This window comes from Euprymna scolopes, chromosome 46 (assembly GCF_053919585.1).
Source record: "Euprymna scolopes isolate OS-2025 chromosome 46, ASM5391958v1, whole genome shotgun sequence".
NCBI lineage: Eukaryota > Metazoa > Mollusca > Cephalopoda > Sepiida > Sepiolidae > Euprymna > Euprymna scolopes.
Window position 1 is genome coordinate 15393227 of NC_136527.1, and position 27861 is coordinate 15421087.

The 27861-nt window shown below is 36.5% G+C and overlaps 1 protein-coding gene across 4 annotated transcripts in view; it reads left to right on the forward strand.

The window, feature by feature from the left end:
* LOC145270403 (glycosyltransferase 1 domain-containing protein 1-like) overlaps window positions 1-27150 on the forward strand; it is a 118967-nt gene extending 91817 nt beyond the window's left edge. For all 4 annotated transcript variants that reach the window (XM_080126046.1, XM_080126049.1, XM_080126047.1 and 1 more), the window contains exons 9-12: window positions 2730-2773; window positions 8538-8658; window positions 16940-17038; window positions 26819-27150. In XM_080126046.1, coding sequence (XP_079982172.1) covers window positions 2730-2773; window positions 8538-8658; window positions 16940-17038; window positions 26819-27046 — 492 coding nt within the window. In that variant the 3' untranslated portion in view covers window positions 27047-27150. The remainder of the gene's footprint in view (window positions 1-2729; window positions 2774-8537; window positions 8659-16939; window positions 17039-26818) is intronic.
* The last annotated feature ends 711 nt before the right edge of the window (window positions 27151-27861 follow it).

A 27861-nucleotide genomic window follows, 5' to 3' on the forward strand; every position in this document is an offset into this window, starting at 1 on the left:
ATAGCGGCGATGGGGCAGGGGTTGGAGCTTAGCTGACAAGGTGGGACCTATTAGATTGAAAACCCTTTTTTGGACTCTGCACCAGCCCTGATGTGGCAACAATACTCTATGCAGGAGTGAATGGTGACCTTGTAGAGGTACAGGATACTCTCAGACGTGAGTAGTCTTCTAGCTTGATAGAGGGAACACACCTTCTTTGCAACAGCCTTTGCAATGTCTTCAATGTATTTGTTCCAGTTCATATTTCCGGTGAATGTTAAGCCAAGGAGTTTGAAGGAAGAATTCTCAGGTTAGGTGTTATATATATATATATATATATATATATATATATTTCTCTCTCTCTCTCTCTCTATATATATATATATATATATATATATATAATTTAAAGGAGATTAGAACAATAGTCTAAAGAGCTGAGTGTATTTTAATGTAACAGTGAAATTACTAGTTTAATTAAAATACAGGAAATAGAAAGTGCTCGTTGTAATTTAGATATATAATAAGCTCGATAGTTAAATGTCCTAGAGCTAAATTAATATTAAGTAATGTGATTGATAATTTAAAATTTAAAAAATTTTTTTAAATTTAAAAATCAAATTTTAATTAAATTAAATTAAAAATCAAACTGACTTTTAATTTAATTAAAATTTGATTTTTAAATTTTTAAAAAATTTTTAAATTTTTAAAAAAATTTTAAATTTTTAAATTTTAAATTATAAATCACATTACTTAATATATATATATATATATATATATATATATATATATATATATATATGGTAAGTTATAAAATGTATATGGCGATTAAGCTACACTGTATATTCCGCGTTTCATCCACGATTCTAGGATTCGTCAGGCTTATGCGCGAATTAACAAATACAGGCTCATTGGAAAGATAATGACCTGAATTGTGTAGTGGGTTATATCGAGGCCACCGAGAGTAAGTACAGGCCAATGAACATGACAGTGTGACGTCATTACCAGATCATCATGTAGGTATGGGTTAAATAGAAACCGACTTGAAAAATAACAAATATATTTTAATAAAAACCTTTTCTTCAAAATCATTGGATTCGGCATAAAATAACCTGAAAAGAGTTGATATGAACATGACAGTGTGACATCATTACCAGATCATCATGTAGGTATATGGTGCCTAAAGTTTCTTGTGTTCAACCACGTGACCATGCTAATAGCCATAAAAAATATTTGCCGTTGCCCCTTGTGGTAATTTAAACATATTTTTTTTTTATAAAGAGAACAAATAATTTTTCATTTGGATAATTGCAATAATTGCACATTGGGATAATTTTAATCTAACAAATTATAACAGTAACTGTTTTTGATTATAACAGTAACTGTTTTTGATTATAACAGTAACTGTTTTTGATTATAACAGTAACTGTTTTTTTAAATTTTCTTACATGCCTATTGAAGAAAATAAAATATTTCATTTTATTTATTTTTTTAAATGTCAAAACAAACAATTTTTATATAAGAATATTTTTCAATCCGTTCTTTTAATAATAAATAAAACTTTTCATTGAGTATTTCCAAATATTTTAAAGTTAGAAGCATTTTTCATGACAGTTTTTTTTGTTATTTTTTTTATTTAACTAAAATGATTGATGAATTCACAGAGTGTAATTTATTTCCTATATTAAAGTTTGTTTGTTTTATAACATTTCAACTGACTGAAATGAAAAATGAAATAAGAAATTTTATGTTTATTGAGACATAACGAACACAAATTCATCTACACAATTCATTAACTAATCAATTTTACTTAAAATAAAAAAGAGTACATTATATTTTAGTTAACATATTTTCTTGTGTTTTATAAATAAATGGGTACTTCACGGGGAATGTAGACCCTGCGTAAACGGTGTTTTTATTCAATGATTGCTCCATGAAAGCGTTTTCTTTATATATATATTTAATATTATATATTTATATATAATATTTAATATTATATATTTATATATATATATATATTCTTTTCCTAGTCAAAAAAAAAAAGTCCGGCCACTTGTAACAAATTACCATGTGACTAGGAAAAAAAAAATACCAGTGTTTTTATTCAATGATTGCTCCATGAAAGCGTTTTCTTTATATATATATTTAATATTATATATTTATATATAATATTTAATATTATATATTTATATATATATATATATTTTTTTCCTAGTCAAAAAAAAAAAGTCTGGCCACTTAACTTGTAACAAATTACCACGTGACTAGGAAAAAAAAAAAATATATATATATATATATATATATATATATATAAGTAAATTAAAAAACAATCCCTACATTTTATTTCTACAATATGCCTGAGGATGATAGAAGTACTTCTGTCGAAAGCGCTCGCGATTATGGATTCAACATATACAATTTCGAGAAAAACACAAAAGGACTATTCGGAGATTGGAGAAGATAAAAAGGAAAATTGTAAAACAGAAAAATTCCGTGCTATTCAATAATATTTGTCTAAATGAGAAAATGCTGCCTAAATATACACAATATATATATATATATATATATATATATATATATATATATATATATATATATATATATATATATATATATAGTATTTGTAGCTATCAACCCATTCTTTGAAGTCTTGGTTTTTGTTAAAACAATATATATATATATATATATATATATATATATATTCTTGGTTTTCTACACGGTTTGTATGTTTCATTGTGTATTTCTTTTTGCAGTTGGAAGAAAATTACTGTCAGGAATTTTTAAATAAAATTCAAAAGTAAGTCTTTTTTTTTTCTATCTCCGTTCTCCTCTCTTGCTTGTATCTCTCAGTCATTTTCCATCTTAATTGTTCTTTCTCTCAAATGTTAACTATTCTGTACTTTTATTATTTCTTGTCATTTAGAAAAAAGAAATAAGACAAGCATTCAGTAACTATTTTTGTTATTTTTTCTTATTATTGATTTACTGATTTTATTTTCTCATTATTTCTTATTTTCTTCTCACCTGAAGTTTCTTTTTTCATAAACTATGCTACTCCCAACATACACTGGTGCTACCAGTGTTAAGGATAGGTTCAAGCGAACAATAAGTCAATCCCAGGAAAGGTGACCTATAACAATGTTATGAAGCTGTATCCAAGCAAACAAAAAAAAACACAATGAGAAATCCCGGGATTTAGAACGACCTATATCCATGACGTCAATCGATCATGGGTCAGACCAAAACCAGTAAAAGTGCAATAAACAAGCTGGTGAGAAAAGGGTCAACAGGTCGAAGTGATATAAATAAAAAGAGCAGAGAAGAAAGAAAGACGGGGAGACACGAGTTAATACAGGTTTATACAAAGTTCTGCGACCCACCCTCTTCTAACCTTCCACCGCTGATGATGATAGTTAACTCTGTTACTTTAAAAGTGTAAATAAACAATTTTGTATTATAAACAGTGTCTCGTATTGTTTTTAAACAAAATAGCTGTACATTTCATGCCGCCTAGATGATCACAAGCCAGACCAGGCAGTCTGAAGATATTGGATAAAGGATAAATAAATAGATAGATAAATAAATAAATAGATAGATGAATAGATATATAAATAGATACATAAATAGATACATAAATAGACAAATAAATAAATAGATAAATAAAAAATAGATGAATAGATAAATAAATATATAAATAAATAAATATATAAATAGATAAATAGATAAATAAATATATATATATAAATAAATATATAAATGAATAAATAGATAAATAAATATATAAATGAATAAATAGATAAATAAATAAATAGATAAATAGATAAATAAAATTAATAAATAAAATAAATAAATAGATAAATAAATAAATAGATAAATTAATAAATAAATAGAGAAATAAATAAATAAATAGATTAATAGATAATAAATAAATAAATAGAAAAATAAATAAATAGATAAAATAACTAAATAGAAAAATAAATTAATAGATGAATAAATAAATAGAAAATTAAATAAACAGATAAATAAATAGATATATAAATAAATAGATAAATAAATGTACGGATAAATAAATAAAATAAATAGATAAATAAATAAAATAAATGAATAAATAAATAGATAAATAAATGAATAAATAAATAGATAAATAAATAAATAGATATATAAATAAATAAATAAATAAATAGATAAATAAATAAATAAATAGATAAATAAATGAATAAATAAATAGATAAATAAATAAATAGATGAATAAATGAATAAATAAATAAATAAATAGATAAATAAATAAATAGATATATAAATAAATCAATAGATAAATAAATAAATAAATAGATAAATAAATAAATAGATAAATAAATGAATAAATAAATAGATAAATAAATAAATAGATAAATAAATAAATAAATAGATAAATAAATAAATAAATAGATAAATGAATAAATAAATAAATAAATAGATAAATAAATAAATAGATATATAAATAAATAGATAAATAAATGAATAAATAAATAGATAAATAAATAAATAGATAAATAGATAAATAAATGAATAAATAAATAGATAAATAAATAAATAAATAAATAAATAGATAAATAAATGAATAAATAAATAGATAAATAAATAAATAGATGAATAAATGAATAAATAAATAGATAAATAAATGGATAAATAAATGAATAAATAAATAAATAAATAGATAAATAAATGAATAAATAAATAGATAAATAAATAAATAAATGAATAAATAAATAGATAAATAAATGGATAAATAAATGAATAAATAAATGGATAAATAAATGAATAAATAAATAGATAAATAAATGGATAAATAAATGAATAAATAAATGGATAAATAAATGAATAAATAAATAGATAAATAAATGAATAAATAAATGGATAAATAAATGAATAAATAAATAGATAAATAAATGAATAAATAAATAGATAAATAAATAGATAAATAAATTAATAAATAAATAGATAAATAAATTAATAAATAAATAGATAAATAAATAAATAAATAGATAAATAAATAAATAGATAAATAAATAAATAGATAAATAAATAAATAGATAAATAAATAAATAGATAAATAAATAAATAGATAAATAAATAAATAGATAAATAAATGAATAAATAAATAGATAAATAAATAAATAAATAGATAAATAAATAAATAAATAGATAAATAAATGGATAAATAAATGAATAAATAAATGGATAAATAAATGAATAAATAAATGAATAAATAAATAGATAAATAAATGAATAGATAAATAAATAAATAAATTGATAAATAAATGTATAAATAAATAAATATATAAACGAATAAATAAGTAAATAAATAAATAAGTAAATAAATAAATAAATAGATAAAATAGATAAAATAAATAAATAGATATATAAATAAATAGATAAATAGATATATAAATAAAGGAGAAGTAAATAAAAAATGATTTTATTTTTTATTTCCTTCCTCCCCTCTTCACACTTGAAGTTTTTAAGAACACCCGTCCACCATACCGCATTCCATAAACTACACTACCCCCAACGTACACTGGTGCTATAAAGATCAGACTGTCTGAAGATATTGGATAAAGGAGAGGAATTTCTAGATGAGGATTGATTATTTCGTATTATTTTGATTTATCCGAATATTGTTCTCATCTTGATTGTCATTTCCGCAACGTTTCAGTCGATGTAATCTCCAACTTTCTTCAGGTGTATCTTGTCAAATTCGGGCAATGTTTCTGTAGAACTTGGGAATTTGGACAGAATTTCTCTAATCTAAAAGTCGAAGGTTCAATTCTCAATATGGGCGACCAAAAAATACAATTGCAAATTACTTAGGACAGCTATCCAGTCATGGCCGACAGAACAAGAGCATGCTACCTCCATCAAGTAAATAAAGGGTTCCATTAGAAATTCAGTTCAAATTCCTGAGTTAAACAAGATACACTTGAAGAAGGTCGGAGGTTGCATCAACTTAAATATTGCAAAAATGGTGGTCAAGATGCCAACAATGGTGCAAAGATTCCAAACAATACGGATGAAAAAAATCGAGCGCTACACAGTGAATGGCATACTTTGACGACCTTATGTATTGCAAGAGCGCAGGAATTCCTAAGTCTACGTTTTGTTAGACTGGAATCTGGTGTTACCAAATCAGGCTGTCTGAAGATATTGGCTTCCTGAGATTAAATGCACCTAATAGTGATGGTTTTTGTTTTTCTACTTTCTTTTGCAAAACTTAATTATGTTCTGCAAAACCAAAAACAAAAACAACAACCCACCTCCCCCACCCCTTTTCCTTCTTCCCATTTCTCCTTTCTCTTTCGATCTCCTCCACTTCCTGACTGGTTTCCTAACTTAAAATGTACCAAAAATTAATACTGTAACCCTTTTTCCCTCCCTCTCCCTTTGCAAAACTCATTCATGTTCTGCAGGGCAGGGAATAAAAATGATAAAATCCACTATAAAACAACCAAACCAAACACTACAAACTACTCATTAAAGATACAAAAAGCTCGAACAATAAAAACCTTTTACAAAATAACTGGATGCAACATGAATACTATTTCCAAAATAATTGGATTCGGCATTAAATAACCAAAAAGGGGTTGATATGCCGTAAAACAACCAAACCAAACCAAACCAAACCTAAAACCCCTCTTTATTTATTTATTTTTTTTTTTCCTCCATCCACACACTAGTAGGCACTTCAACTACTAAGCACTGTCTCATTAAAAATCATCTTTAATTACACTTATTTTATGTACTAACGAGTTACCACTTATCAAGCTCCCCAAATTACTTGAGGATAAAGGTCAATGAGCTAGTCCAGAGGATTCATAATGATGGTTGGGACTGGACAAAGTTTGATTATGTAGGAGGACCGTTCAACGATAATTTGGTCACACTAAACTTGAAACTTTCAATGTTGTAATCAGCTGAGGTGATAATGACGAACTACAAGCCCTTGTACCTCCTCAACATTAATACCCCCGACAAACTCGTCAAACAGTAAAATCCCACCCCTACACAGTAGAGATCCCCAGATGTAAGAAAGCCTTCTTCCCCAGAACTGCTAGACTTTGGAATTTCTTTCTGGGTTCCTTTTTCACCAACTGTACTGACATGCAGAAGTTCAAGTGTAATGTTAACAGACATCTTGCTGCCAAACTCCCTAAATAGTGTCTCTGCAATTATGTCACAAATAATAGCCCCTTACATCAAAGTGGCACTATGCCTGTTTTTTTAAAAAAAAATTTTTTAATTACCTTTTCACTCCAAGCAAGACACAGTGCCACTTTAATATAGGGGACTACTATCAGGGAAATAATTTGCAGGTATACTATGTAGGGAGTTGAGCAGCAAGATGTTTGTTCACATTACATTTGAATTTCAGTCAGTACAGTTGGGGAAGCAGGAACCTGGAAGGGAATTCTAAAGTCTAACAGTTCTTGGGAAGAAACTATTAGAATAGAAGTTTTTCTGGCACCTGGGGATCTCTACTGTGTAGGGGCGGAACTTTGCTACTTGTCGGGTTTGACAAGGGTATTTACGTCGAGGGGATACTAGGGCTTGTATTTTGTCGGAGCATCCACCATTAAAATACTTGTAGGACAGACAGAGGGATGCAAAATTTTGTTGATGCGACAGAGGCTGAAGCCTAGATGACAGTTGAGAACCTATCAGGTTGCCGACTATCTTTTGAACCATGTCAAGAAGTGAGAGACAAGCAGCAGATGCACCAGCCCAAATGTGATAACAGCACTCCATACATGGGAGAATGGTGGCCTTATAGGGGTACAGGATACTTTCAGGCGTAAGTAGTTTTCTAGCAGGGTAGAGGGAGCCCATGTTTTGGTCAACTAATCCTCTGGCTGACTTTGGGTAGGATTGAAACCGTTATCTTTAGACAATGCTCACTTGGAATTGTAAAGATTTAATGTCTATCCACTGCACCATGGTGAGAAGTGTCTGAAGATAGGGGTTTCAATCCTACACAGTCAGCCAGAGGATTAGTTCCTATTTACAATGCCCCCCCCCCTCACGAGACAGAGTTAGACACCAGGGTCGTTTTTTAACGTGGAGAAAAGGAACAAAAATGAACATTGTCTCAGTCGTGAAAGATTTCTCCTTCACTGACAGAGAACAAGAAATTGAAGTGCAGCATCTGAAGAACAGCCAAAGGATTAGTTGGCAAAACCCCTGCAACTTATGTCCCTGATAGTAGCCCCCTACATCAAAGTGGCACCGTGCCTTGTTTGGGGGTGAAAATGCAAAAAAAAAAAAAAAAAATTTTTTTTTAATTTCGTATGTTTAAAAATTAGTCTCAACTCATGTCTTTTTTTTTTTTTTTTTTTGCGTTAATTTTTTTTTTTTTGTGGTGGTGGGGGTGTCATATACATATTTTCTTTCTTTTTTCTTTTACAGCTTAATGGTCTTTGGTGTTTAAAAATTAGTCTCTTTTTTTTGCAGCAGCAATTTTTTTTTTTGCAGCAATTTTTTTGTGGGAGGTTCATCTACATGTTTTCTTTTCTTTTTTTCTTTTACAGCTTAAAAGGCATTGTCTACATCCCTGGCCTGAACCCGGCCGACACTCAAGCCTGTATAAAAGCCAGTTTTGCCCTTGTCAACTCCTCCCTCAGCGAAGGAATGTCAGCAGCCATTTTGGAGGTATGACAACAGCTTTTTTATTTATTTAATAGCGGGGGTACCTGGCGTTGCCCAAGTGTTCGGAGGTGTGTGTGTATGGAGGGAGGGTAAAGAATAAGTGAAGTCATAACCCTGTTTAAGCTTCTTAAAAAATCGAAAAAAAAAACAAAACAAAAAAAAACAGCAAACGAACGTGAAACTCCTTTAAAAAAATCGGAAAAACAAAAACCAAAAAAAATGGAAAAAAAAATGAACGTGTTTGGAAAACAAAAACAAAAAAAATGAAAAAAAAATGACCGTGTTTGGAAAACAAAAACAAAAAAAATGAACGGGTTTGGACAAACAAAAACAAAAAAAAATGAACGTGTTTGGAAAAACAAAAACAAAAAAATGAAAAAAAAAATGAACGTGTTTGGAAAAACAAAAAAAAAAATGAACGTGTTTGGAAAAACAAAAACAAAAAAATGAAAAAAAAAAATGAACGGGTTTGGACAAACAAAAACAAAAAAAACAAATGAACGTGTTTGGAAAAACAAAAACCAATAAAAAACAGCGAAAAGCGAAAAAAAAAAAATATCTGATAACTGGGATTGAACCTGCAATCTTAAGATAATGACGCTGTCATTTATCCATTGTGCTAGGGACGTGTGGGCAAATGTAGGTTGGTTTTTATAATATTTAAACGAATTCAAGGCACGTCTTTTGTGTATGTTGATGCATGCATAGAAGCCATCTTGTCATGAAGAAACAATTTTTTTTCCACCCCTCCTTGTAGAAAAGGGTCTGGTTAAGGATGATGGAATTTTTGGCCAATTTTTCGATATTTGTTGCCCGAAGGTTTGAGCTTCAAAATGATACCTATCTGGTGAAAATCCGTCGCTTGTGTGGAAAGTTTTTGCAAGACATTTCTTTCTTTCTTGCTCGTCCAACGAAGTCGACGATGACCAAGGTATCAATCAGTTCGGCGTCAGGGGTTTGTGGGTCCTGAGATGGCTGATGAGGCCAATCCATGCTCGGCAGACTCTTCCGCACTCTGGACACGTGAAGGCAGTATCGGAAGGCTGTGAACCGGCAGCTCTCTCCTTCCTCCTCTTGCGCTTCTGCTGGTCGTGTGTCATGTGTTGATTCTCTGCCCTGTCGGCTCCTAGGCTGATGACGCAACGCCAGGCCGAACGTTTAGCAGCGCGACTCTCCCAAGACTGGGGGCTGATGTCAAAGTCTTTTAGGGACGTTCTCAGACAGTCTTTATATCGTTTCTTTTGGCCCCCTGCATTCCGCTTTCCCTGGCTGAGTTCCCCCATAGAAAAGTTGTTTGGGGATTCGGCTGTCGTGCATGCGATAGACATGTCCTGCCCACCGGAGCTGGGTTTTGCGGATTATGGTGGTGATGGTATGGAGCCCCGCGCGCTTCAAGACTTCTGTGTCAGGAATTCTGTCTTGCCAGCGGATGTTGAGAAGATTACGGAGGCATCTGAGGTGGAAGCCATTCAACTGTTTTTCATGTCTTTTATATGGCGTCCAAGTTTCGCAGGCATAGAGTATGGTTGTCAGGACGACCGCTCGTTATACTTTCAGTTTGGTTGCGAGTGTAATACCTCTCCTCTTCCACACATTGTCTCTAAGTCTTCCAAATGTACGGCTCGCTGTGGAGATCCTATGGTTAACCTCAGTGTCAATGTTGGCGGTGCGGGAGAGGGTGCTGCCAAGGTAGGTGAATTGCTCCACAGCATGAATCTTCTGCCTTTTGACAGTGATGCCGGATCCGTGGTATGCATCTCCTGGGGCGGGTTGGTACATAACTTCTGTCTTCTTTGTACTGATGGTGAGACCAAAGTTGTCACAACTGGTGGAGAATCCGTCCATTTGACGTTGCATCTCTATCTCATTTGGGGTATTAAGGACACAGTCATCGGCAAAGAGAAGGTCTCTGATGATGGTTTCCCTCACTTTCGTGACTGCCTGCATTCGCCTGATGTTAAACAATTTCCCGTCATATCTGTACTTGATGACAATGCCAGAGTGACTGTCTTTGAAAGCGTCCTGGAGCATGGCAGAGAAAACCATGCTGAAGAGCGTCGGGGCTAAGACACAGCCCTGCTTGACCCCGTTGGTCACAGGGAAGGGCTCTGAGGGGTCGCCGTCATCCAGGACACGAGCAGTCATGCCCTCATGGAACTGCCTGACAATGGCGATGAACCTGTCTGGACAACCAAATTTTTCCATGATCCGCCAGAGGCCATTTCGGCAAACAGTGTCGAAGGCCTTGGTCAGGTCGACGAACGTGGTGTAGAGGCCCCGGTGCTGCTCGACACACTTCTCCTGCAGTTGGCGTGCAGCAAAGATCATATCAGTCGTCCCGTGGCCCGCTCGAAAGCCACACTGGCTCTCGGGAAGACGATCATCTTCAAGGTGCACCAGCAGACGGTTGAGAAGGACGCGGGCCAGGATTTTCCCGGCGATGGAAAAAAGGGATATCCCGCGGTGGTTGTCACATGACTGATAATTTCCCTTGCGTTTGTAAATGCGAATGATAGTAGCATCACGAAAATCTTGGGGTAATTCTTCACTCTCCCACATGGATTGGAAGAGTTCTGTCAGTCTTAAAAGCAGTGTAGGTCCACCAGCTTTGTATACTTCTGCTGGAATTGAGTCGGGGCCGGGGGCCTTCCCAGAGGAAAGTTGCTTGATGGCTTTGCTTACTTCCTCTGACGAGGGTGGGATGTCGAGCTCCTCGTTGATAGGCTCCTGGCGTAGTTGGTCGATGGCTTCATCGTTGATGGAAGATGGTCGGTTTAGCACGCTGTTAAAGTGCTCCGCCCATCTATCAAGGATCTGCTTTTTGTCATTCAAGACAGTTGTTCCATCGGAGCTAAGCAGGGGGGAGGAGCTAGAGGACTGGGGACCGTAGACAGCTCTCAGCGCATCGTAAAACTTCCTCATCTCATGGCTATCGGCATGCTCCTGGATCTCATCTGCTTTGGCGCTGAGCCAGGCATCCTGCATGGAGCGGAGTCTGGCCTGCACCTTGCTGCGGATGTTGATGAAGGCAGCTTTCTTTGCGAAACACTTGGGGTCACTCTGATGTGCACAGAGAATTGGCATTTCTCCTCCAGGAGGGGCTGAATCTCAGAGTCATTTTCATCAAACCAGTCCTGGTGCTTCTTTTGCTTGGGTCCAATGATTTCGAGAGCGATGGAGTAGGTGGAGTCTCTGAGGTGTGCCCACTGATCTTCAATAGTGTCCGAGATGGTGAGGGGGACAGATAGCTTGTCGTTGATTGCTTCCTGTAGCTCATGGATGACATCTGGACTTTTAAGTTTTTCCAGGTCAAGGCGCTTTGTGACTTTCTGGCCCTGAGGCCGCCTCTTGGGTTGGATGTAGAGGCACATTTTGGATATGATCAGGCAGTGGTCTGTCCAACAGTCGGCACCACACACAGCCTTGGTCAATCTTACATCTCTCCTGTCCCTTGCCCTGATGATGACGTAGTCAATCAGATGCCAGTGGTGGGAGCGTGGGTGCATCCACGACGTCTTGCTACGGGTGGGTAGGCGGAACATGGTGTTGGTGATGGAAAGGTCGTGTGCAGCGCAAAGGCTGAGCAGCCGTAGGCCGTTGCTATTGCACTTGCCCACTTCATGGTGGCCAAGGACCCGGTCCCAAGTGGAATGGTCCGTGCCAACACGGGCATTGAAGTCGCCGAGGACGATGAGCTTCTCTCTCTGCGGAGCAGCGGAGATGAGGCTTTCCAGATCTTCATAGAACTGGTCTTTGGTGTCTTTGGGGTTAGTCATGGTTGGTGCGTAGGCGCTGATCAGTGTGGCGGTTCTTGCCTTGCTGAGCGGGAGTTGCATCTTCATCAGCCGGTCATTGATGCCGTCCGGGATGCTGACCAGCTTCCTCACGTGCTCAGTCTTGATGGCAAAGCCCACGCCAGCCTCTCTGCGCTCCTCGCTGCTGCGTCCACTCCAAAAAAAGGTGTAACCGCCACCTGACTCTGTCAGTTGACCCTTGTCTGAGAGGCGAGTCTCACTGAGGGCTGCGATGTCTACCTTATAACGAGCAAGCTCCCTTGCTACGAGAGCAGTTCTTCTCTCGGGTCGGTCAGTTCTGGTGTTGTCGAGCAAAGTACGAACATTCCATGATGCTAAGGTAAGCACCAACCCTTTCTTTCTCATGTCTCGACCGCTGTGAGGGAAACCCCGCCAGCCGCGGTATGCTGGCCAGGGGTGATGGTGAAGCAGCTATGTTTAGGGCTCCTTTTATCGCCCCGTCCTCATGCCATGGAGGCGAGCAGAGTGATCCTGAAAAGGACTGCTCGGTCGGCCAGCCAGTTGCCTGCACCCCCTCGCTGCTTCGGTCGAATGGAGTACGACCAGTTTCTGGGCCGCCTGTGTGCAGGTTTGCAGCTACAGCTCCCAGTGATTTCCACACCTGCTGCTTTGCCGCTCGCCCATCACCACAGGGCTTGGTGTTGACGCAATGTTTGACACCCTGACTTGCGCTGGATTTGGATTATAGTGAGGAGGACTTGCGCTGCATCGGCCTCACTCTCTCGTCCTGGCCCGCCCAATTCCAATGGCAAGACATAGTCGAGACGGCTGGGGACGAACAAGGGTGCAGGAGCTGCCGGAGGGAGGCAAGTATGCCATCCAACCGCCTAAGGGGCTCCACTCCATCGTTTCTGTCGGGGTTGCTCCCCTAGCCTTATCCATTTCCATGGCTCTCACAAGGCAGTGAGGCGATTTGACCCATGGCTGGGATAGGGATTGGTAATGTGTCAGGGCATGTCCACACGTCGGTGGGCCGTAGCACAGTTCCTCTGGGACTCCCTACTGTTCCGAGATCCTCTACTGATTCAGCCTGGAGTCGCATGACAACCAGTTACCGTGTGTGACCACGAGGAGGCACAGCAGAGGTCTTGATGATGGAGAGGCTGTGTACTGACAGGAGAAGACTTACGCACTTGGCTTCTCGTTTTGCGCAAGGCTAGCCAGTGGTGGTTGCTGAGAGCGAGATGGTGCGTAAGCCAAGACGCTACCTTATAGCTAACACACTTGCGCATCACATCACCCGTGTGCATTGCACACACACACACGCAAGACATACAAACACACACACACACACTAACACACATTTTGACTTTTATATATATAGACTAGCGAGGGGTACCGGGCGGCGTTGCCTGGGTGTTTGGAGGTGTGTGTGGAAACTCCGGGGGTGGGAGGTGTTAAAAAAATGTTTTGGTAGGTAAGTATGAGGATCGAACCCGAACCCGAACCGTTGAGGCAAAGTTGTAAATTAAAGTGTGAAAAAAAAAACGTGCGACGTTAACGATTGCCCACCACGAGATGCTAACGGAAACATGTTTGAATTTATTTAATTACTTGGATTTGGCAGGTGCCCGTTATAATGAGTTAATGAGGTAAAGTTTGACTGCAGAATAGTATTTCATTTACTGCTGAACGCTTTTTTTTTTCCCCCAAGATGTTATAGGAAAAAGACTAACCCACATGTGGCGAGCGACAAATGTTGAATATTTATCTTCCCGAAATCAAGCAAATTAAATAGAAAGGCGAGCTTTGTTGTTAACTGTGAGATATTACGATTTACATGTGATATAAAAAGTTTTAAAAAGTTTTTAGGCGACCGACCGCTTCTCTGAAAAAAGCCTTTTGTAGAAATACAGAAAAAGCGAACACGCATACAAACATACATACATTTTCGCTTTAGATTTGTGGACTGTTACCTCATCTTCATAGTTTTTGTTTCATCACGTTTTGCCCAACTATTCCTGTGGCCTTCGTCAGAGGACTAACCGCCAACTTCTCTGGCGGTTAACCACAGAGGAATAGTTGGCTGAAACGTTGTGAAACAACAATTACTAGAAAATGAGGATAACAGATACAAATTACTCATCTCAATAATAAATACGATTTCTATCGTTATTTTCATGGCAAACGCTCGTCTGAGCTTCAATCTATGGTTCCCCCCTTGCAAAACGTTCACAAAAAAAAACACTCACCTAGCCACAACGACTGTCAACTGGAACAATAAAATTGTCGCTCTAGAAAAGATGACACGATTCCATTTCCATTTGATGAAAACCGGTTTATGTGTCTGTGAGCATTCTTAGATCGGTTAAGTACCACACCAAGAAAATAGAATCTAGGAATTGTGTGTGAGTGGATGTCTGTGTGTCTGTGTGTGTATGTATGTGGATGTTTGTGTATGTGTGTGTGAGTGTATGTATCTCTATGTGTATGTCTGTGTGTGTATGTGAGTATCTATGTGTATGTCTGTGTGTGTGTGTGTGTGTGTGTATGTATGTGGATGTCTGTTTATGTGTGTGTGAGTGTATGTATCTCTATGCATATGTCTGTGTGAGTGTGTGTGCGTTTGTGTCTGTGTGAGATCGTTCTCTATAGACTCCTAAACGACTAAGCCAATTTTTTGGGAATTTCATACAAATATACTTTATGTGTCTATGAGCATTCTCAGATCAGTTTAGGTATCACACCAAGAAAATAGAATCTAGGAATCGACAACAAAAAGTAACATCTCTACTTATACAGGGTAGAATGATAAAATTGTCACCCTAGAAAAGACAACATGATTCCATTTCCGTTTGATGAAAATCGTTTTTCTTTTTTTTTGTTGCAGACCATCTACTAGTTGGCCAGTCGTGTACAAATCCCAAGAGCGATAGGAGCCTTCTATCATGTTTGAAAGTGACACAATGTTTAACGAGCAAGATTGGAGATGCGACACTGTACACACTGATGCTCTCTACAGATCCAAATTATGACAACGGGACCATTGACAGCACCCTCAAAATGCATCGCTGGATTGCCACGAATAACAGAGATGTGCCCAAGGCGATGAAAACAGTTTCCAGCCACGGTTATGGTCTTTGGTGTCGTTTCAAGCGAGGTCCACATCATACCACATTATATCTTCGAAGTCGGCTTGAAAGTCAACACCAAAGTGTACCTGGATGTGCTGAAGAGTGTGGTGATCTCCTGGTACAATCAAGTGGCCGCTGGCAGGCCCAGGTTGTGGCAGCAGGATTCGGTGCCAGCCCACAAGTACAAAGAGACCCAAGCTTAGCTTCAGAGGAGTGCTACAACTTTGTACCCTTCTCTTACTGGCCGGTCCTTCTTCCCCGACCTGAACCCGCTGGACTACTTCGTTTGGTCATACATCGAGAAGATCACCAACATGACCTCTCACGACACCAAAGCCATCCTGATTGTTGCCATCCGCCAAGTATTCACCGAGCTCCCGCTGGTGCTTGTGGAAAAGGCATACTCCCAGTTCCTGACCAGTATCAAAGCAGTGATTGAGGCTGAAGGTGGCTACATTGAATAAATGTCAACTCTACTACATAATCAAGTTAGCTGAATTTATGTTTTTTTTTCAATAAAAGTTTTAAAACCAAGCTGTTGTTTTCTTTAGGGCGACACTTTTATCGTTCCACTCTTTAATAATAATAATAATAATAATAATAATAATAACAGAAAACAGAGAGATAAAAGATAAGACAGTAAAATAATCTAATCTTCGTACCCTTCTCACACAGGATCCCCTTCTTCCCTGACCTGTACCCGCTGGACTACTTCGTTTGGTCATACGTCGAGAACATCACCAACATGACCTCCCACAACACCAAAGTCAGCCTGATCGCCACCATCAGCTGAGTATTCGCTGAGTTCCTGAGTTGTGGAAAAGGCATGCTCCTAGTTCTGAGCCCGTATGATTGAGGCTGAAGGCGGCTACATTCAGTAAAAGTTTTAAAAATAAAGCTGTAGTGTTGTTTTCTTTAGGGCGATAATTTTATCGTTCCATCCCGTAGACAACGTTAGTTGGTGTTTTATCATGTACACTCAGAGCACGACTGATATATACATAATGCAAATTTCTATTGTGAGTTTGCTGGCACCCCCGGCAATCGCTAAGACGACACGGCCAGAATAGAATAAAGGAGAAGAAAACCAAGCGTTGGAGGTGGTAGTTATTGGGAGGGACAACATGGTTCTACAATAACTCAAGAAAATCTGTTTTAACTCACAGGCATACGAATAAGCATTCATTCCGTCGACAGCAAATTTAACCCCACGTCAGAATTCGCTATTCAAAGCGCGGTTTAATAAGTTAGCGCGTATGTTTTAGTCGCTGGAAGAATCGCAAATAATCCACGTTCCAAGTTCTTTTATTCCATAAGACATGTTGGCAGCGATCCCTAACACGGTTCTCTGTATTTCATTTAAACTTCTGTTTGTTCATTTTTTTCTTAACTTAGGCCATGCAACTCTGTGTTCCCGTCATTGCCCGAGACATTCCAGGCAACTCTACTCTTATCAAAGACAATATGAATGGACTTCTTTTCGAAACTCCTCAGGTTTGTGTCTTTTTTTAAATTAAATTACCACTTATCAAGGCTAAAAGCCACTGAAGGATGAAGCTACAATCTCTGGTCCCCCCTCGCCAATCTTTCAACACCTGTCTAGCTGATGAATGGCTCTCGTCTTCAGGAGGCCTCAAGTTTTGACAAGCTTCTGGGCTTGACCATTACTCCTGATCTTAAATGGAACACGTATATCAAATCTGTTGCCAAGGCCGCTGGAAAAATGGTGGGATCTTTCTATCGATCCAGTAGATATCTCACTGCTGATGCAATTCTCTATTTATATAAGAGCCAGGTACGTCCAAGGATGGAATACTGTTGCCACATCTGGGCAGGAGCTGCTAGAAAGGACTTGTCCTGCCTTGATAGAGTTCAAAATAGACTTCGTAGCCTCGTAGGAGATGTCCTTTTCTCTTCCTTGCAACCTCTATCTCACAGAAGAGATGTTGTGAGTTTGTCTCTGATGTATCATTATTTTCATAGAAAGTGTTCGACTGAGCTTCAATCTATGGTCCCCCCTCGCAAAACTTTCACAAGAAACACTCGTCTAGCTGTAAACACTATCAATAATTTCCCCCACTCTTTATCTGTGCCTAAACCTAAACGTAGATTCCATGAACAAAGCTTTTTTATTAGAACTGCACGCCTGTGGAATTGTCTTCCGTTTTCCTGCTTTCCGGCTGACTACAATATGGTTGTCTTCAAGTCTAACGTAAATAAGTTCTTGATGAGCCGTTCCATATAAGTTATCAAATTTAACAAATTTTCATTACTAATGATTATTATATTGTCCAATTTCTACTATACACTCTTTAACCCTTATCCTTGAGTGGCCTCTTGGCCTTGATAATGTGGTGATACCTATGAAAAAAAAAAAAAAAAAAGTCCAATGTGAACAAGTTCTAATTAAATCGTCCCCCTAAGTAATCCAAGTTACAAAATTCCCACTGTTTACTATGCTAAAATCACAATGACTAATGTATACCTATTAACCCTTATCCTTGAGTGGCCTCTGGGCCTTGATAAGTGGTGACACCCATGTAAAAAAAATAAATAAAAAAAAAAAAAAAAAAACCATTGTCAGTAATTTCCCCCACTCTTTATCTGTGCCTAAATCAAAATGTAGATTCCATGAACAAAGCTTCTTTCTTAGAAGTGCACGCCTGTGGAACTCTCTTCCGTTTGCCCGTTGCCCCACCTGACTACAACCTGGATGTCTTCAAGTCTAACATAAACAAATTCCTGATGAACCACCCCCTTTTTTTATTTTTTATTTTTTTTACATGGGGGTCACCACTTATCAAGGCCCGAAGGCCACTCAGGGATAAGGGTTATTGCGTGTACAGTAATCAATGAGATAGTATTGTAGTAATCATTAGTATTGGGGGGTTTGATAGAGTGTCTTACTTAAGGGGGCGGTTTGTCAGGAGTTTGTTTATGTTGGACTTGAAGACATTCAAGTTGTAGTCAGGCGGGAAACAGACAAGCGGCATAGAGTTCCACTGGCGTGCAGTTCTGAGAAAGAAGCTTTTAAATAAGACACTTTATCAGATCTCCATTACTAACGCAATAACCCTTATCCCCGAGTGGCTTCTGGGCCTTCATAAAAAAAAATGGTTAAGGAGATGGAATTATTGTCAGTTAAATGATGAATGATATTATGGGAGAATTAAAAGTGACGAATGGAATGAAGAAAGTTTTTTTTTATTATTATTATTAAACAGTCTATTTATCAAGGCCAAAAGCTGTTCATGGATAAGAGTTAATGGGATGGATTGTTGGTTGAATGATGAAGAATATTATGAGAGGATTGGAAATAGCAAATGGAATAAATAAAGTTTAATTTTTTTTTTTTTATCAGCATGTCCTTAATTTTTTCTCGGGACTTGTTCCATCAATTTTGTTTGATAAACCAGCCTTTGCCTTTAATGATCGCCTCAAAGCAGTATTGAAATGTAGACTCTCAAAGTTTCTGATGAAAAGCCACTCGAGGATAAGAAGAAATTATTTGGAAGGTTGTTTTTAACTTGTTTTTTAGGACTTGTACAGTTTAATCGAGACCTTAAAAAATGAAAATATCAAAAAAAAAAAAAAAAGGTTATATTGTACGTATCCGTTATGGACTGAAGATCTCCGGAAAAAAAAAAATTAATTTAATTTGATCGAGTAGTTTTTATTTTACAGTGGAAAAACACGTTTTTATGAGAGCGCGTTGAAGTCAGCCATTATGGAATTTGTTAAACACGCCACAGGGAGATAACTCTGGTTAAAGCTCCGACACTCCCTCCCCATTTTTAATATTAGCTTTTCTTCCTAAAAATCGAACCTTTTGCTCAATATCATAAATTGTTTTTTCGCTGTAAAAAAAAAAAAAAAAAAAAAAAAACTACTTGATGAAATTAAGTGAAATTTTTTTTCGGAGAACTTTGTTCCATAATGATAAATGCAATATAATCTTTTTTTTTTTTTTTCGATATTTTCATTTTTTAATGTGTTGATTAAACTGTACAAGTACCCTGATTTTTTTTTTTTATTATTGGTTTTAAAATAGCGGACAAGATATTCTCTCCTGTAATGTAAAAGTTAATTTTCTTAATTTGAAAAATAAAACTAATTTATCAATTTACATGATTTTTGGAATATGATATTTTCGTTTCATCACAGGTACATGCATCATACAGATTTTTCTTTATTTTTGTTTTTTCAATATGGAGGTATTCTAGATAAGAACTAAGTTTCCTTTAGATTAATTGTAATTAAGCTAAAATACAACTTTTGAAAAACTGTTAGAAAAGCCACTCAAGGATGAAGGTTAATGGAATATGAATAGATTTCATTTTGAAACTCCTCGGGTTTGTGGTTTTTTTTTTCTTTCTTTTTTTTAACTAAATTACCCCTTATCAAGGCTAAAAGCCATTCAAGGATGAAGGTTAATGGAATATGAATAGACTTCATTTTGAAACTCCTCGGGTTTGTGTCTTTTTTCTTTCTTTTTTTTAACTAAATTGCCCCTTATCAAGGCTAAAAGCCATTCAAGGATGAAGGTTAATGAGATGGAATCAGTGTTAGTTGAATGATGAAGAATATTTTGAGAGGATTGGAAATGACTAATGGAATGAAAGAAGTTTCCCCCTCCCCATTAAACATTCTCCATTTATCAAGGCTAAAAGCTTCTCAGGGATAAGAGTTAATGAGATGGATGGATTGTTGGTTGAATGATGAAAAATATTATGAGAGGATTGGAAATAGTAAAAGGAATAGATGAAGTTTAATTTTGTTTTTTTTTACTAACCTCATTTATTAATTTTATTTATTGTGGACTCTTATCCTCATCTTCACGACGTTTCGGCCAACTATTCCTCTGGCTGGCCTTCGTCAGTTTAGCAGAGGTGAGGTGCCTTTTTCTTTTTTTAAATCAAAATTAACTTCCTCCAATATTTGAGAGTTCCTTCTGTTGAAAGCTGTTTTGTGAAAGTTTATATAGAACCTCTCCTCTTTAAGTAAAGTGTGCAAAAAAAAAACAAAAAAAACAACAAATTATAATAAATCTATGCAAATTAACAAACATCTTATTCAGAATATTTCAAACAAAAAAAAAATGTGAAAAATCTTTGAAAATGATTTTAAGCGGATTAGAAGTGACTTTTCTCTTGTGTCACCAAATCTAAAGGAAATAACTTTTTTGTTCTTTTGTTTTCTTTTTCCTTTTTTTATATATATATATATTTTTCACTTTCTTCATTTTTATTCTTTTTGTTTTGCTATTTTTTTTGTCTTTTTTTATTTTTAATTCTTTTACTTTTGAATTTTGACTATTTCTTTCTTTTTCGTTTTTCCTATCTTTTTCTTTCATTTTTTTCATTTTTACTATTTCTTTCTTTTTCGTTTTTCCTATCTTTTTATTTTATCTTTTTTTCTTTTTTTTCTTTGATGATTTTTCTTTTTTAATTTCCGTATTTCTCTTTTTCTTTCTCTTTTTCTTTTTTTTCTTTCTCTTTTTCTTTTCTTTTTTTTCTTTCTTTTTTCGTTTTTCCTATCTTTTTTTTCATGTCTTTTCTTTCTTTGATGATTTTTCTTTTTTAATTTCCGTATTTATCTTTTTCTTTCTCTTTTTCTTTTTTGTTCTTTCTCTTTTTCTTTCCTTCTTTTCTGTTTCTTTCTTTTTTCTTTTTCGTTTTTCCTATCTTTTTCTTTCAGTTTTTTTTCCTTTTTATTCTTTGATTTTTCCTTTTTAATTTCCGTATTTCTCTTCCTTTCTCTTTTTTCTTTTTCTTCCTTTTTTTTTTAAATCAAAATTTACTTCCTCCAATATTTAAGAGTTCCTTCTGTTGAAAGTCCTTTTGTGAAAATTTATATAGAATATCTTCCCTTAAGAGTGCAAAAAACATAAATTATAATAAATTTATGCAAATTAACAAACATCTTATTCACAATATTTCAAACAACAATAAAAGTCTTTGGTTTTAAGTGGATTAGAAGTGACTTTTCTCTTGTGTCACCAAATTTAAAGGAAATAACTTTTTTTTGTTCTTTTGTTTTCATTTTTCTTTTTATATTTTTTCACTTTCTTCATTTTTATTCTTTTTGTTTGTTTTTTTTAGTTATTTTACTTTTACATTTTGACTTTCTTTTTCCTTTTCTTTCTTTTTTCCCTTTTCTTCCTCTTTCTTTTTTTTTCTTCTTCATCTTTTCCTTTTCTTTAAGAAAGTCAGTTTAACAGAAGTGAGGTGCTCTCCCTCTTTTTTTGTTAATCAAAATTAAGTTCCTCCAATATTTGAAAGTTCTTTTGTGAAAGTTTATATTAAGGAAATAACAAATTATAATAAACCTATGCAAAGCTAAAAGCAACTCGAGGATAGAGGTTAATGAGACAGATTATCAGTTGCATGATGAACAATATTTTGAGAGGATTGAAAATAATGAATAGAATGAACAAAGTTTGATTATTTACGGAGACGATTTATAAGTATTTGAAGTATTTTTTCTGATTCTGATACAATTACCGATTCCGATTCCTGAACATAAAATTACACTTATGGAGGATGATCTTTTTTTTTTTCAATTTTCACTCCAAACAAGGCACAGTGCCACTTTGAAGCAGAGGGCTACTATCAGGGACTTAATTAGAAGGGGCATTATGAAGGGAGATGAGTAGAAAGATGTTTGTTCACATTACACTTGAACTTCTGCATATCAGTACAGTTGGGAAAGCAGAATCCCGGAAGGGAGTTCCAAAGACCTGCAGTTCTGGGGAAGAAACTATTGGAGTAAAAGGCTTTCTTGCACCTAGGGATCTCTACTGTAAAGGGATGAGACTTAGTAGCTTGTCGGGTTTGTCGGGGGTAGTTACGTCGGGGAGGTACAAGTGTTTGCAGTTCATCAGAGCATTCACCATTAAAGTATTTGTAGAACAGGCAGAGGGATGCCACATCTCATCGATGGGACAGAGGCTGAAGCCTAGATGACAGTTCAGGACCTATCAGGTTGGCGACTCTTTTGAAGCCTGTCCAGGAGCGAGAGACAAGCAGCAGATGCACCAGCCCAGATGTGACAACAGTACTCCATACATGGGTGAATGGTGGCCTGTTAGAAGTATAGGATACTGTCAGGCGTAAGTAGTTTTCTAGCATGGTAGAGGGAGCCAACCTTCCTTGCTCCAGCCTTGGCAATGCTCTCAATGTATCTATTCCAGTTCATATTCCCTGTAAACGTTAGGCCGAGGAGTTTAAAAGAAGTACTTTCAGGTAGTGTGTTCTTGGCCATTGCTATTGGTGGTAGAGAAGGTTTATTGTAGTTATTGAAGGAAACAAGCTTAGTCTTAGCAGCATTGAATGTGACCACCATTTTTGTCCCCATTCCACTACAGATTGGAGGTCATCCTCTAGTGTTTCTGCCATTTCCTTAGATATGTGTTCATTTGTTTTCCCCTCATATCTGTTATAGAGGGTGGTGTCATCGGCAAATATACCCATCTCCGAAACAATTTTATCAGGGAGGTCATTTATGAATATACTTGTACTTGTACTTGAAACGACATTCACCCTGGAAGAGTTGAGTCGGCTTCATGAAGATGCACATCTCGTACCGCTGCGGCCCAAGCCCGGCGATCGGAGGCAAGATCCCGAGTGAGCAATAGCCAGTCACGTCTCCAACGAGACAGGCCATAGATGAGGGGGCCCGAAATAAGCTCAGCGTCGGCTTTGATAGTCCCGAGCCACGTTCTTAGCTGGCCACCGACACGTTTTTTCCAGCCAGGTAGAGGACGTGGGGAGATAGCCTCGTGGATAAAGACCCCTGCATCACAGAGAGAGGCATGGCTGAACCATCGAAGGCGTCGGGCCCGCAGTAGGTCAGTAATTGCCTGGAGATTGCAGCGACGCCGGACTTCTTTGTTGGCGACGAAATCCAAGGGACGGACATGGACAATGCGGCAGAGATTGTAGTGGTTGAAAACTTCTACGCGTCGCAGATCCGCTTTCCGTATGGGCCAGGTCTCACATCCACACAAAAGTATTGAGCGGACGAGGGCCTGGTAGATTCGTATTTTTGTCCTCAGACGTATTTCAGGCCGTGACCATAATCGCCTTTGGAGTCGACAAAAGGCAGCTCGTGCGGCATTAATGCGCGCTTCAATCTCATTCATGCCTTGACCGGTACCAATGAACGTGCAGCCCAGGTATTTGAAGCTATCCGTCTCCTTGAGGATTTCCCCGTTGAGAGTGACGGAGGACCTTTCTGCTTGGGGGATGCCAGCCGATAGAATCTTCGTCTTGCTGGCGTTGATTCTCATGCCGATGGCAGCTGCCTTCTCCTGGATTCGGTTCAGCACCATCTGTATGTCTCTGTAGCTCTCCCCGAGAACCGCAATATCGTCCGAGTAGTCCATTCATGAATATCAGGAATATCCACAAGAACCGCAATATCGTCCGCGTAGTCTTATTTATGAATATCGGGAATAATAGAGGTCCAAGGATAGACCCCTGAGGTACTCCCGCATTTATGTCATATTGTTTGGATGTATGACCGTCGAGGACAACTTTGATTTTTCTATTACTTAAGAAGGATTTAATTACATTATGAATTCTTCCAGTGATTCCATATGATCTAATTTTCCTTTGAAGACCATCGTGCCATACCCTGTCAAAAGCCTTAGATATATCGAGGGCTACCGCTCTACCCTCCCCTGTTTTGTCCAATGAATGATATATACGTTCAGAAACTACAGTTAAGATATCCGCTGTTGAACGGGCTTGCCTGAATCCATATTGCTTGTCAGTCAGGAGTTTAGCAGCTGTTAGGTGCTGGACTAGGGCTTGATTAACTAAGGACTCAAATATTTTGGCAAAAAGCGGGAGGAGGCTAATGGGGCGATAATTTAGTGGGTCAGTTCTTTCACCAGAATTCTTGAAGACTGGTACCACAGAGGCGGTTTTCCAGTAGTCGGGAAAGCAAGATTCGTTAAGGCATTTATTGTAAAGTTTGGAGAGAACTGGAGCAACCTCGGCAGAGCATTTTTTTAATAGCACAGCCGGGATGAGATCTGGTCCACACGCTTTTGAGGTGTCTAGGTTTTTTATAGCATGTACCTGAGAAGGGGTGATTTTCAAATCGTCTAGTGTGGCATCTGTTCGCAGAGGAAAATCAGGGAGTGAGTGGTGTACCAAGTTCAATGTGGAATTTGAGGCAAACTGACTGGCAAGCAGATTAGCCTTGTCAGTTGCCGTGCAAGCAACCTCGTGATTGTTTGATAGTGGGGGAATAGTTGACTGTCCATTATTTACTACGCTGTTGTAAATTTTCCAAAAATCCCGGGTTCCTAATTTCTGTGCTTCGATGCGTTTTCTGGTGGTTTCAGAGTAATCTGTCTTAGCTGTCTCTTACAATTATTTCTAGCTTCTATAAACTTCTGTTTATTTGAGCTGGACTTATGTCGGTTGAATCTGCGGAACACATGCTGCCTTTGACAAATGGCAGCTGCACAAACAGAAGTAAACCATTGGGGAGAGTGGGGCTTGCTATAGAATTTCCGTGCGGGAACATGTGCTTCAATTGCAGTTTTGAACCATTTAGTGGTCTCATTTGCACACTGTTCTGCTGGAAGAGTAAAGATATTTTGCCATGGGGCATCTCTGATGAGTTCCCTGATGGCTTCCCAATCAGCCTTTTTGTAATACCTCGTTGTTTTGAGTATTGGGTCTTCAGTTTTAGATGAAGGCTAGGCCCAAACACTGACCCCACAATTTTATTATACCATCCCTATTTAAGTTAAAACATACTTATCAAAGTATTCTTATGTATATCTATATCAAAAACACTTGTAAACGTTTTTTTTAATTTTTTATTTCCATACTTTGTGGACCAGGCGTGAACGCAGACCCCACAATTTTAATGAACTACCGTTCTGCCAGATCAAACATACTCATTCCTGTTTCTCGATACATCTATCATTATATGTAATCAGTTTTTTCAAATAGTCAACCATATAGGAGCCTATTCGTGACCAGACACACACACATTCAGTTTTATATTATTTACTAGCAGGGGTGCCCGGCGTTGCTCGGATGTTTGGAGGTGTATGCTGTGCAAAAAAAGCAAAAAAAACAAAAAAAAATGGTTAATTTTTTAAAACTTTGACCCCTATTATGACCCCTTAAAATTTATAGTTTCGGGCTCAAATCACTTTATTAAGTTAGATCCAGGTTCAAGGAACCTATATCTAAAATTTCAAGTGTCTAGACCCAAAATTGTCGGAGGAGTTTGGTAGAGTTCTTAAAGGTCAAACCGTTGAAATTTGACCCCTTAACAGCCAAATTTCTGGCTGACACACGTCACATCGATTTTCCCAAATCTCAGTACCCGTTATTTCAAATTTCGAGTCTATAGACTAAAAATTGACAGAGTTATTGCATAGGGAAATGTACACAGACAGACAGACAGACACGTTCACTTTTATAGATATATAGATATAAAAGCAAGGATTCATGAGTTAGCCCCCTTTAATTAAAGTAAAAGAAAGGAGACCAAAAGTTTAAAGAATTAATAAGATACATTAATTACCTCCCTTGCGCCGGTCAAATTTCGAGTCTATAGACTAAAAATTTACAAAGTTATTGCGTAGGGAAATGTACACAGACACACAGACAGATACGTTCACTTTTATAGATATATAGATATATATATACATACATATATATACACACACACACACACATACCTATATTTGCAGCTAAATAGAATTCCCTCGAGGTCATGGACTGTCTGGGTAAACTTTTTTTTTCTTTGTTTACTAGAAAATGTTTTGGTTTCATGTGAGACGAAAACAAACATACTTATCAAAGTATTCTTATGTACATCTATATTAAAAACACTTGTAAACGTTTTTTTTATTTTTTTATTTCCATACTTTGTGGACCAGGCGTGAACGCAGACCCCACAATTTTAATGACCTACCATTCTGCCAGATCAAACATACCCATTCCTGTGTCTCGATACATCTTCTATCATTATATGTAATCAGTTTTTTCAAATAGTCAACCATATAGGAGCCTATTCGTGACCAGACACACACACATTCAGTTTTATATTATTTATATATATATACATACATATATACACACACACACACACACACACACACACATACCTATATTTGCAGCTAAATAGAATCCCCTCGAGGTCATGGACTGTCTGGGTAAACTTTTTTTTTTTTTTACTAGAATAATGTTTTGGTTTCATGTGAGACGAAAGATTCTAAAAATGTACTTTTCGTTTCAGGAATTTATTTGCAAAGCGGAAATGTTGTTACGCAACTCAGATTTCCTTTCCGAGCTGGTATCGCATGCGCGGGTAAGCATTTGCGAATGTCACAACATGGAGCAAGAAAAGCAGTCGTACGTCCAGATCCTGAATGAACTGCATTGCGGACACACGCACCCAACTGGATCATACAACGGAGGGTCGCTGGTATTGGATAATCCTCAGAATGTCGGAAAGAGTCTGTGATGGAAGAGAATCGGGTTACGTCAAAACTTTTTTTGCTGAACTTTGCTCAAGAATTTATTTTAAAATGAAAATGTTTTTTTTTTTTAAATAAAAAGTTGATTTTCTTTGCTTTTTTTTTTTGTTGTTGTTGCAACTTTGCCCGCTCAAATATGATATTTTAATTTGCCCAGATTTTGTATATATTATTATAAAGTTGTGATTTCAAAATTTAAAAAAAAAAAAAAAAAAAAAAAAAAGAAGAAAGTATTTAGGTGCCATCAGCGAGAATCGAAACCGAAACTGTAACATTCAAAGTTGGTGACGTTACCACTGTAACAACGTAACATGCATATAAAACAATTAAAAATAAACATAGATGTTTTAATCAGCTAAAGACCCATAAAAAAAATCCAATCACTTGAGGCCCCTGATTCGGAGGAGATACAGTTTGAAAATATGGAAACAGACAGATATATAGACGTTTATATATTAGATTTCTGTCCTAAGTTTATAAAACTTTATCCGGTGATGAATCCCAATCACGGATTTTCCAAAATGCACCTCCCAAGCTACACAGGGTGCAATTTTTGACCATAAATGGCTCTATATCATTAAATCTAACATTTGGAAAATCCGTGATTTCCGACCATTTTTGGTTAATTTTGACCCATTTTGGACTCTGAGATACCCTAAAACACCCTATACTTGTTGGATAGCCAATGGGAATGTTAGATTTAATGATATAAATGCATTTATAGTCAAAAAATGCACCCTGTGGCTTTCAATAAGTGATTAAGTGTGTTCGGGGGCAAAATTTGGGCCATTTTCACGCGTCA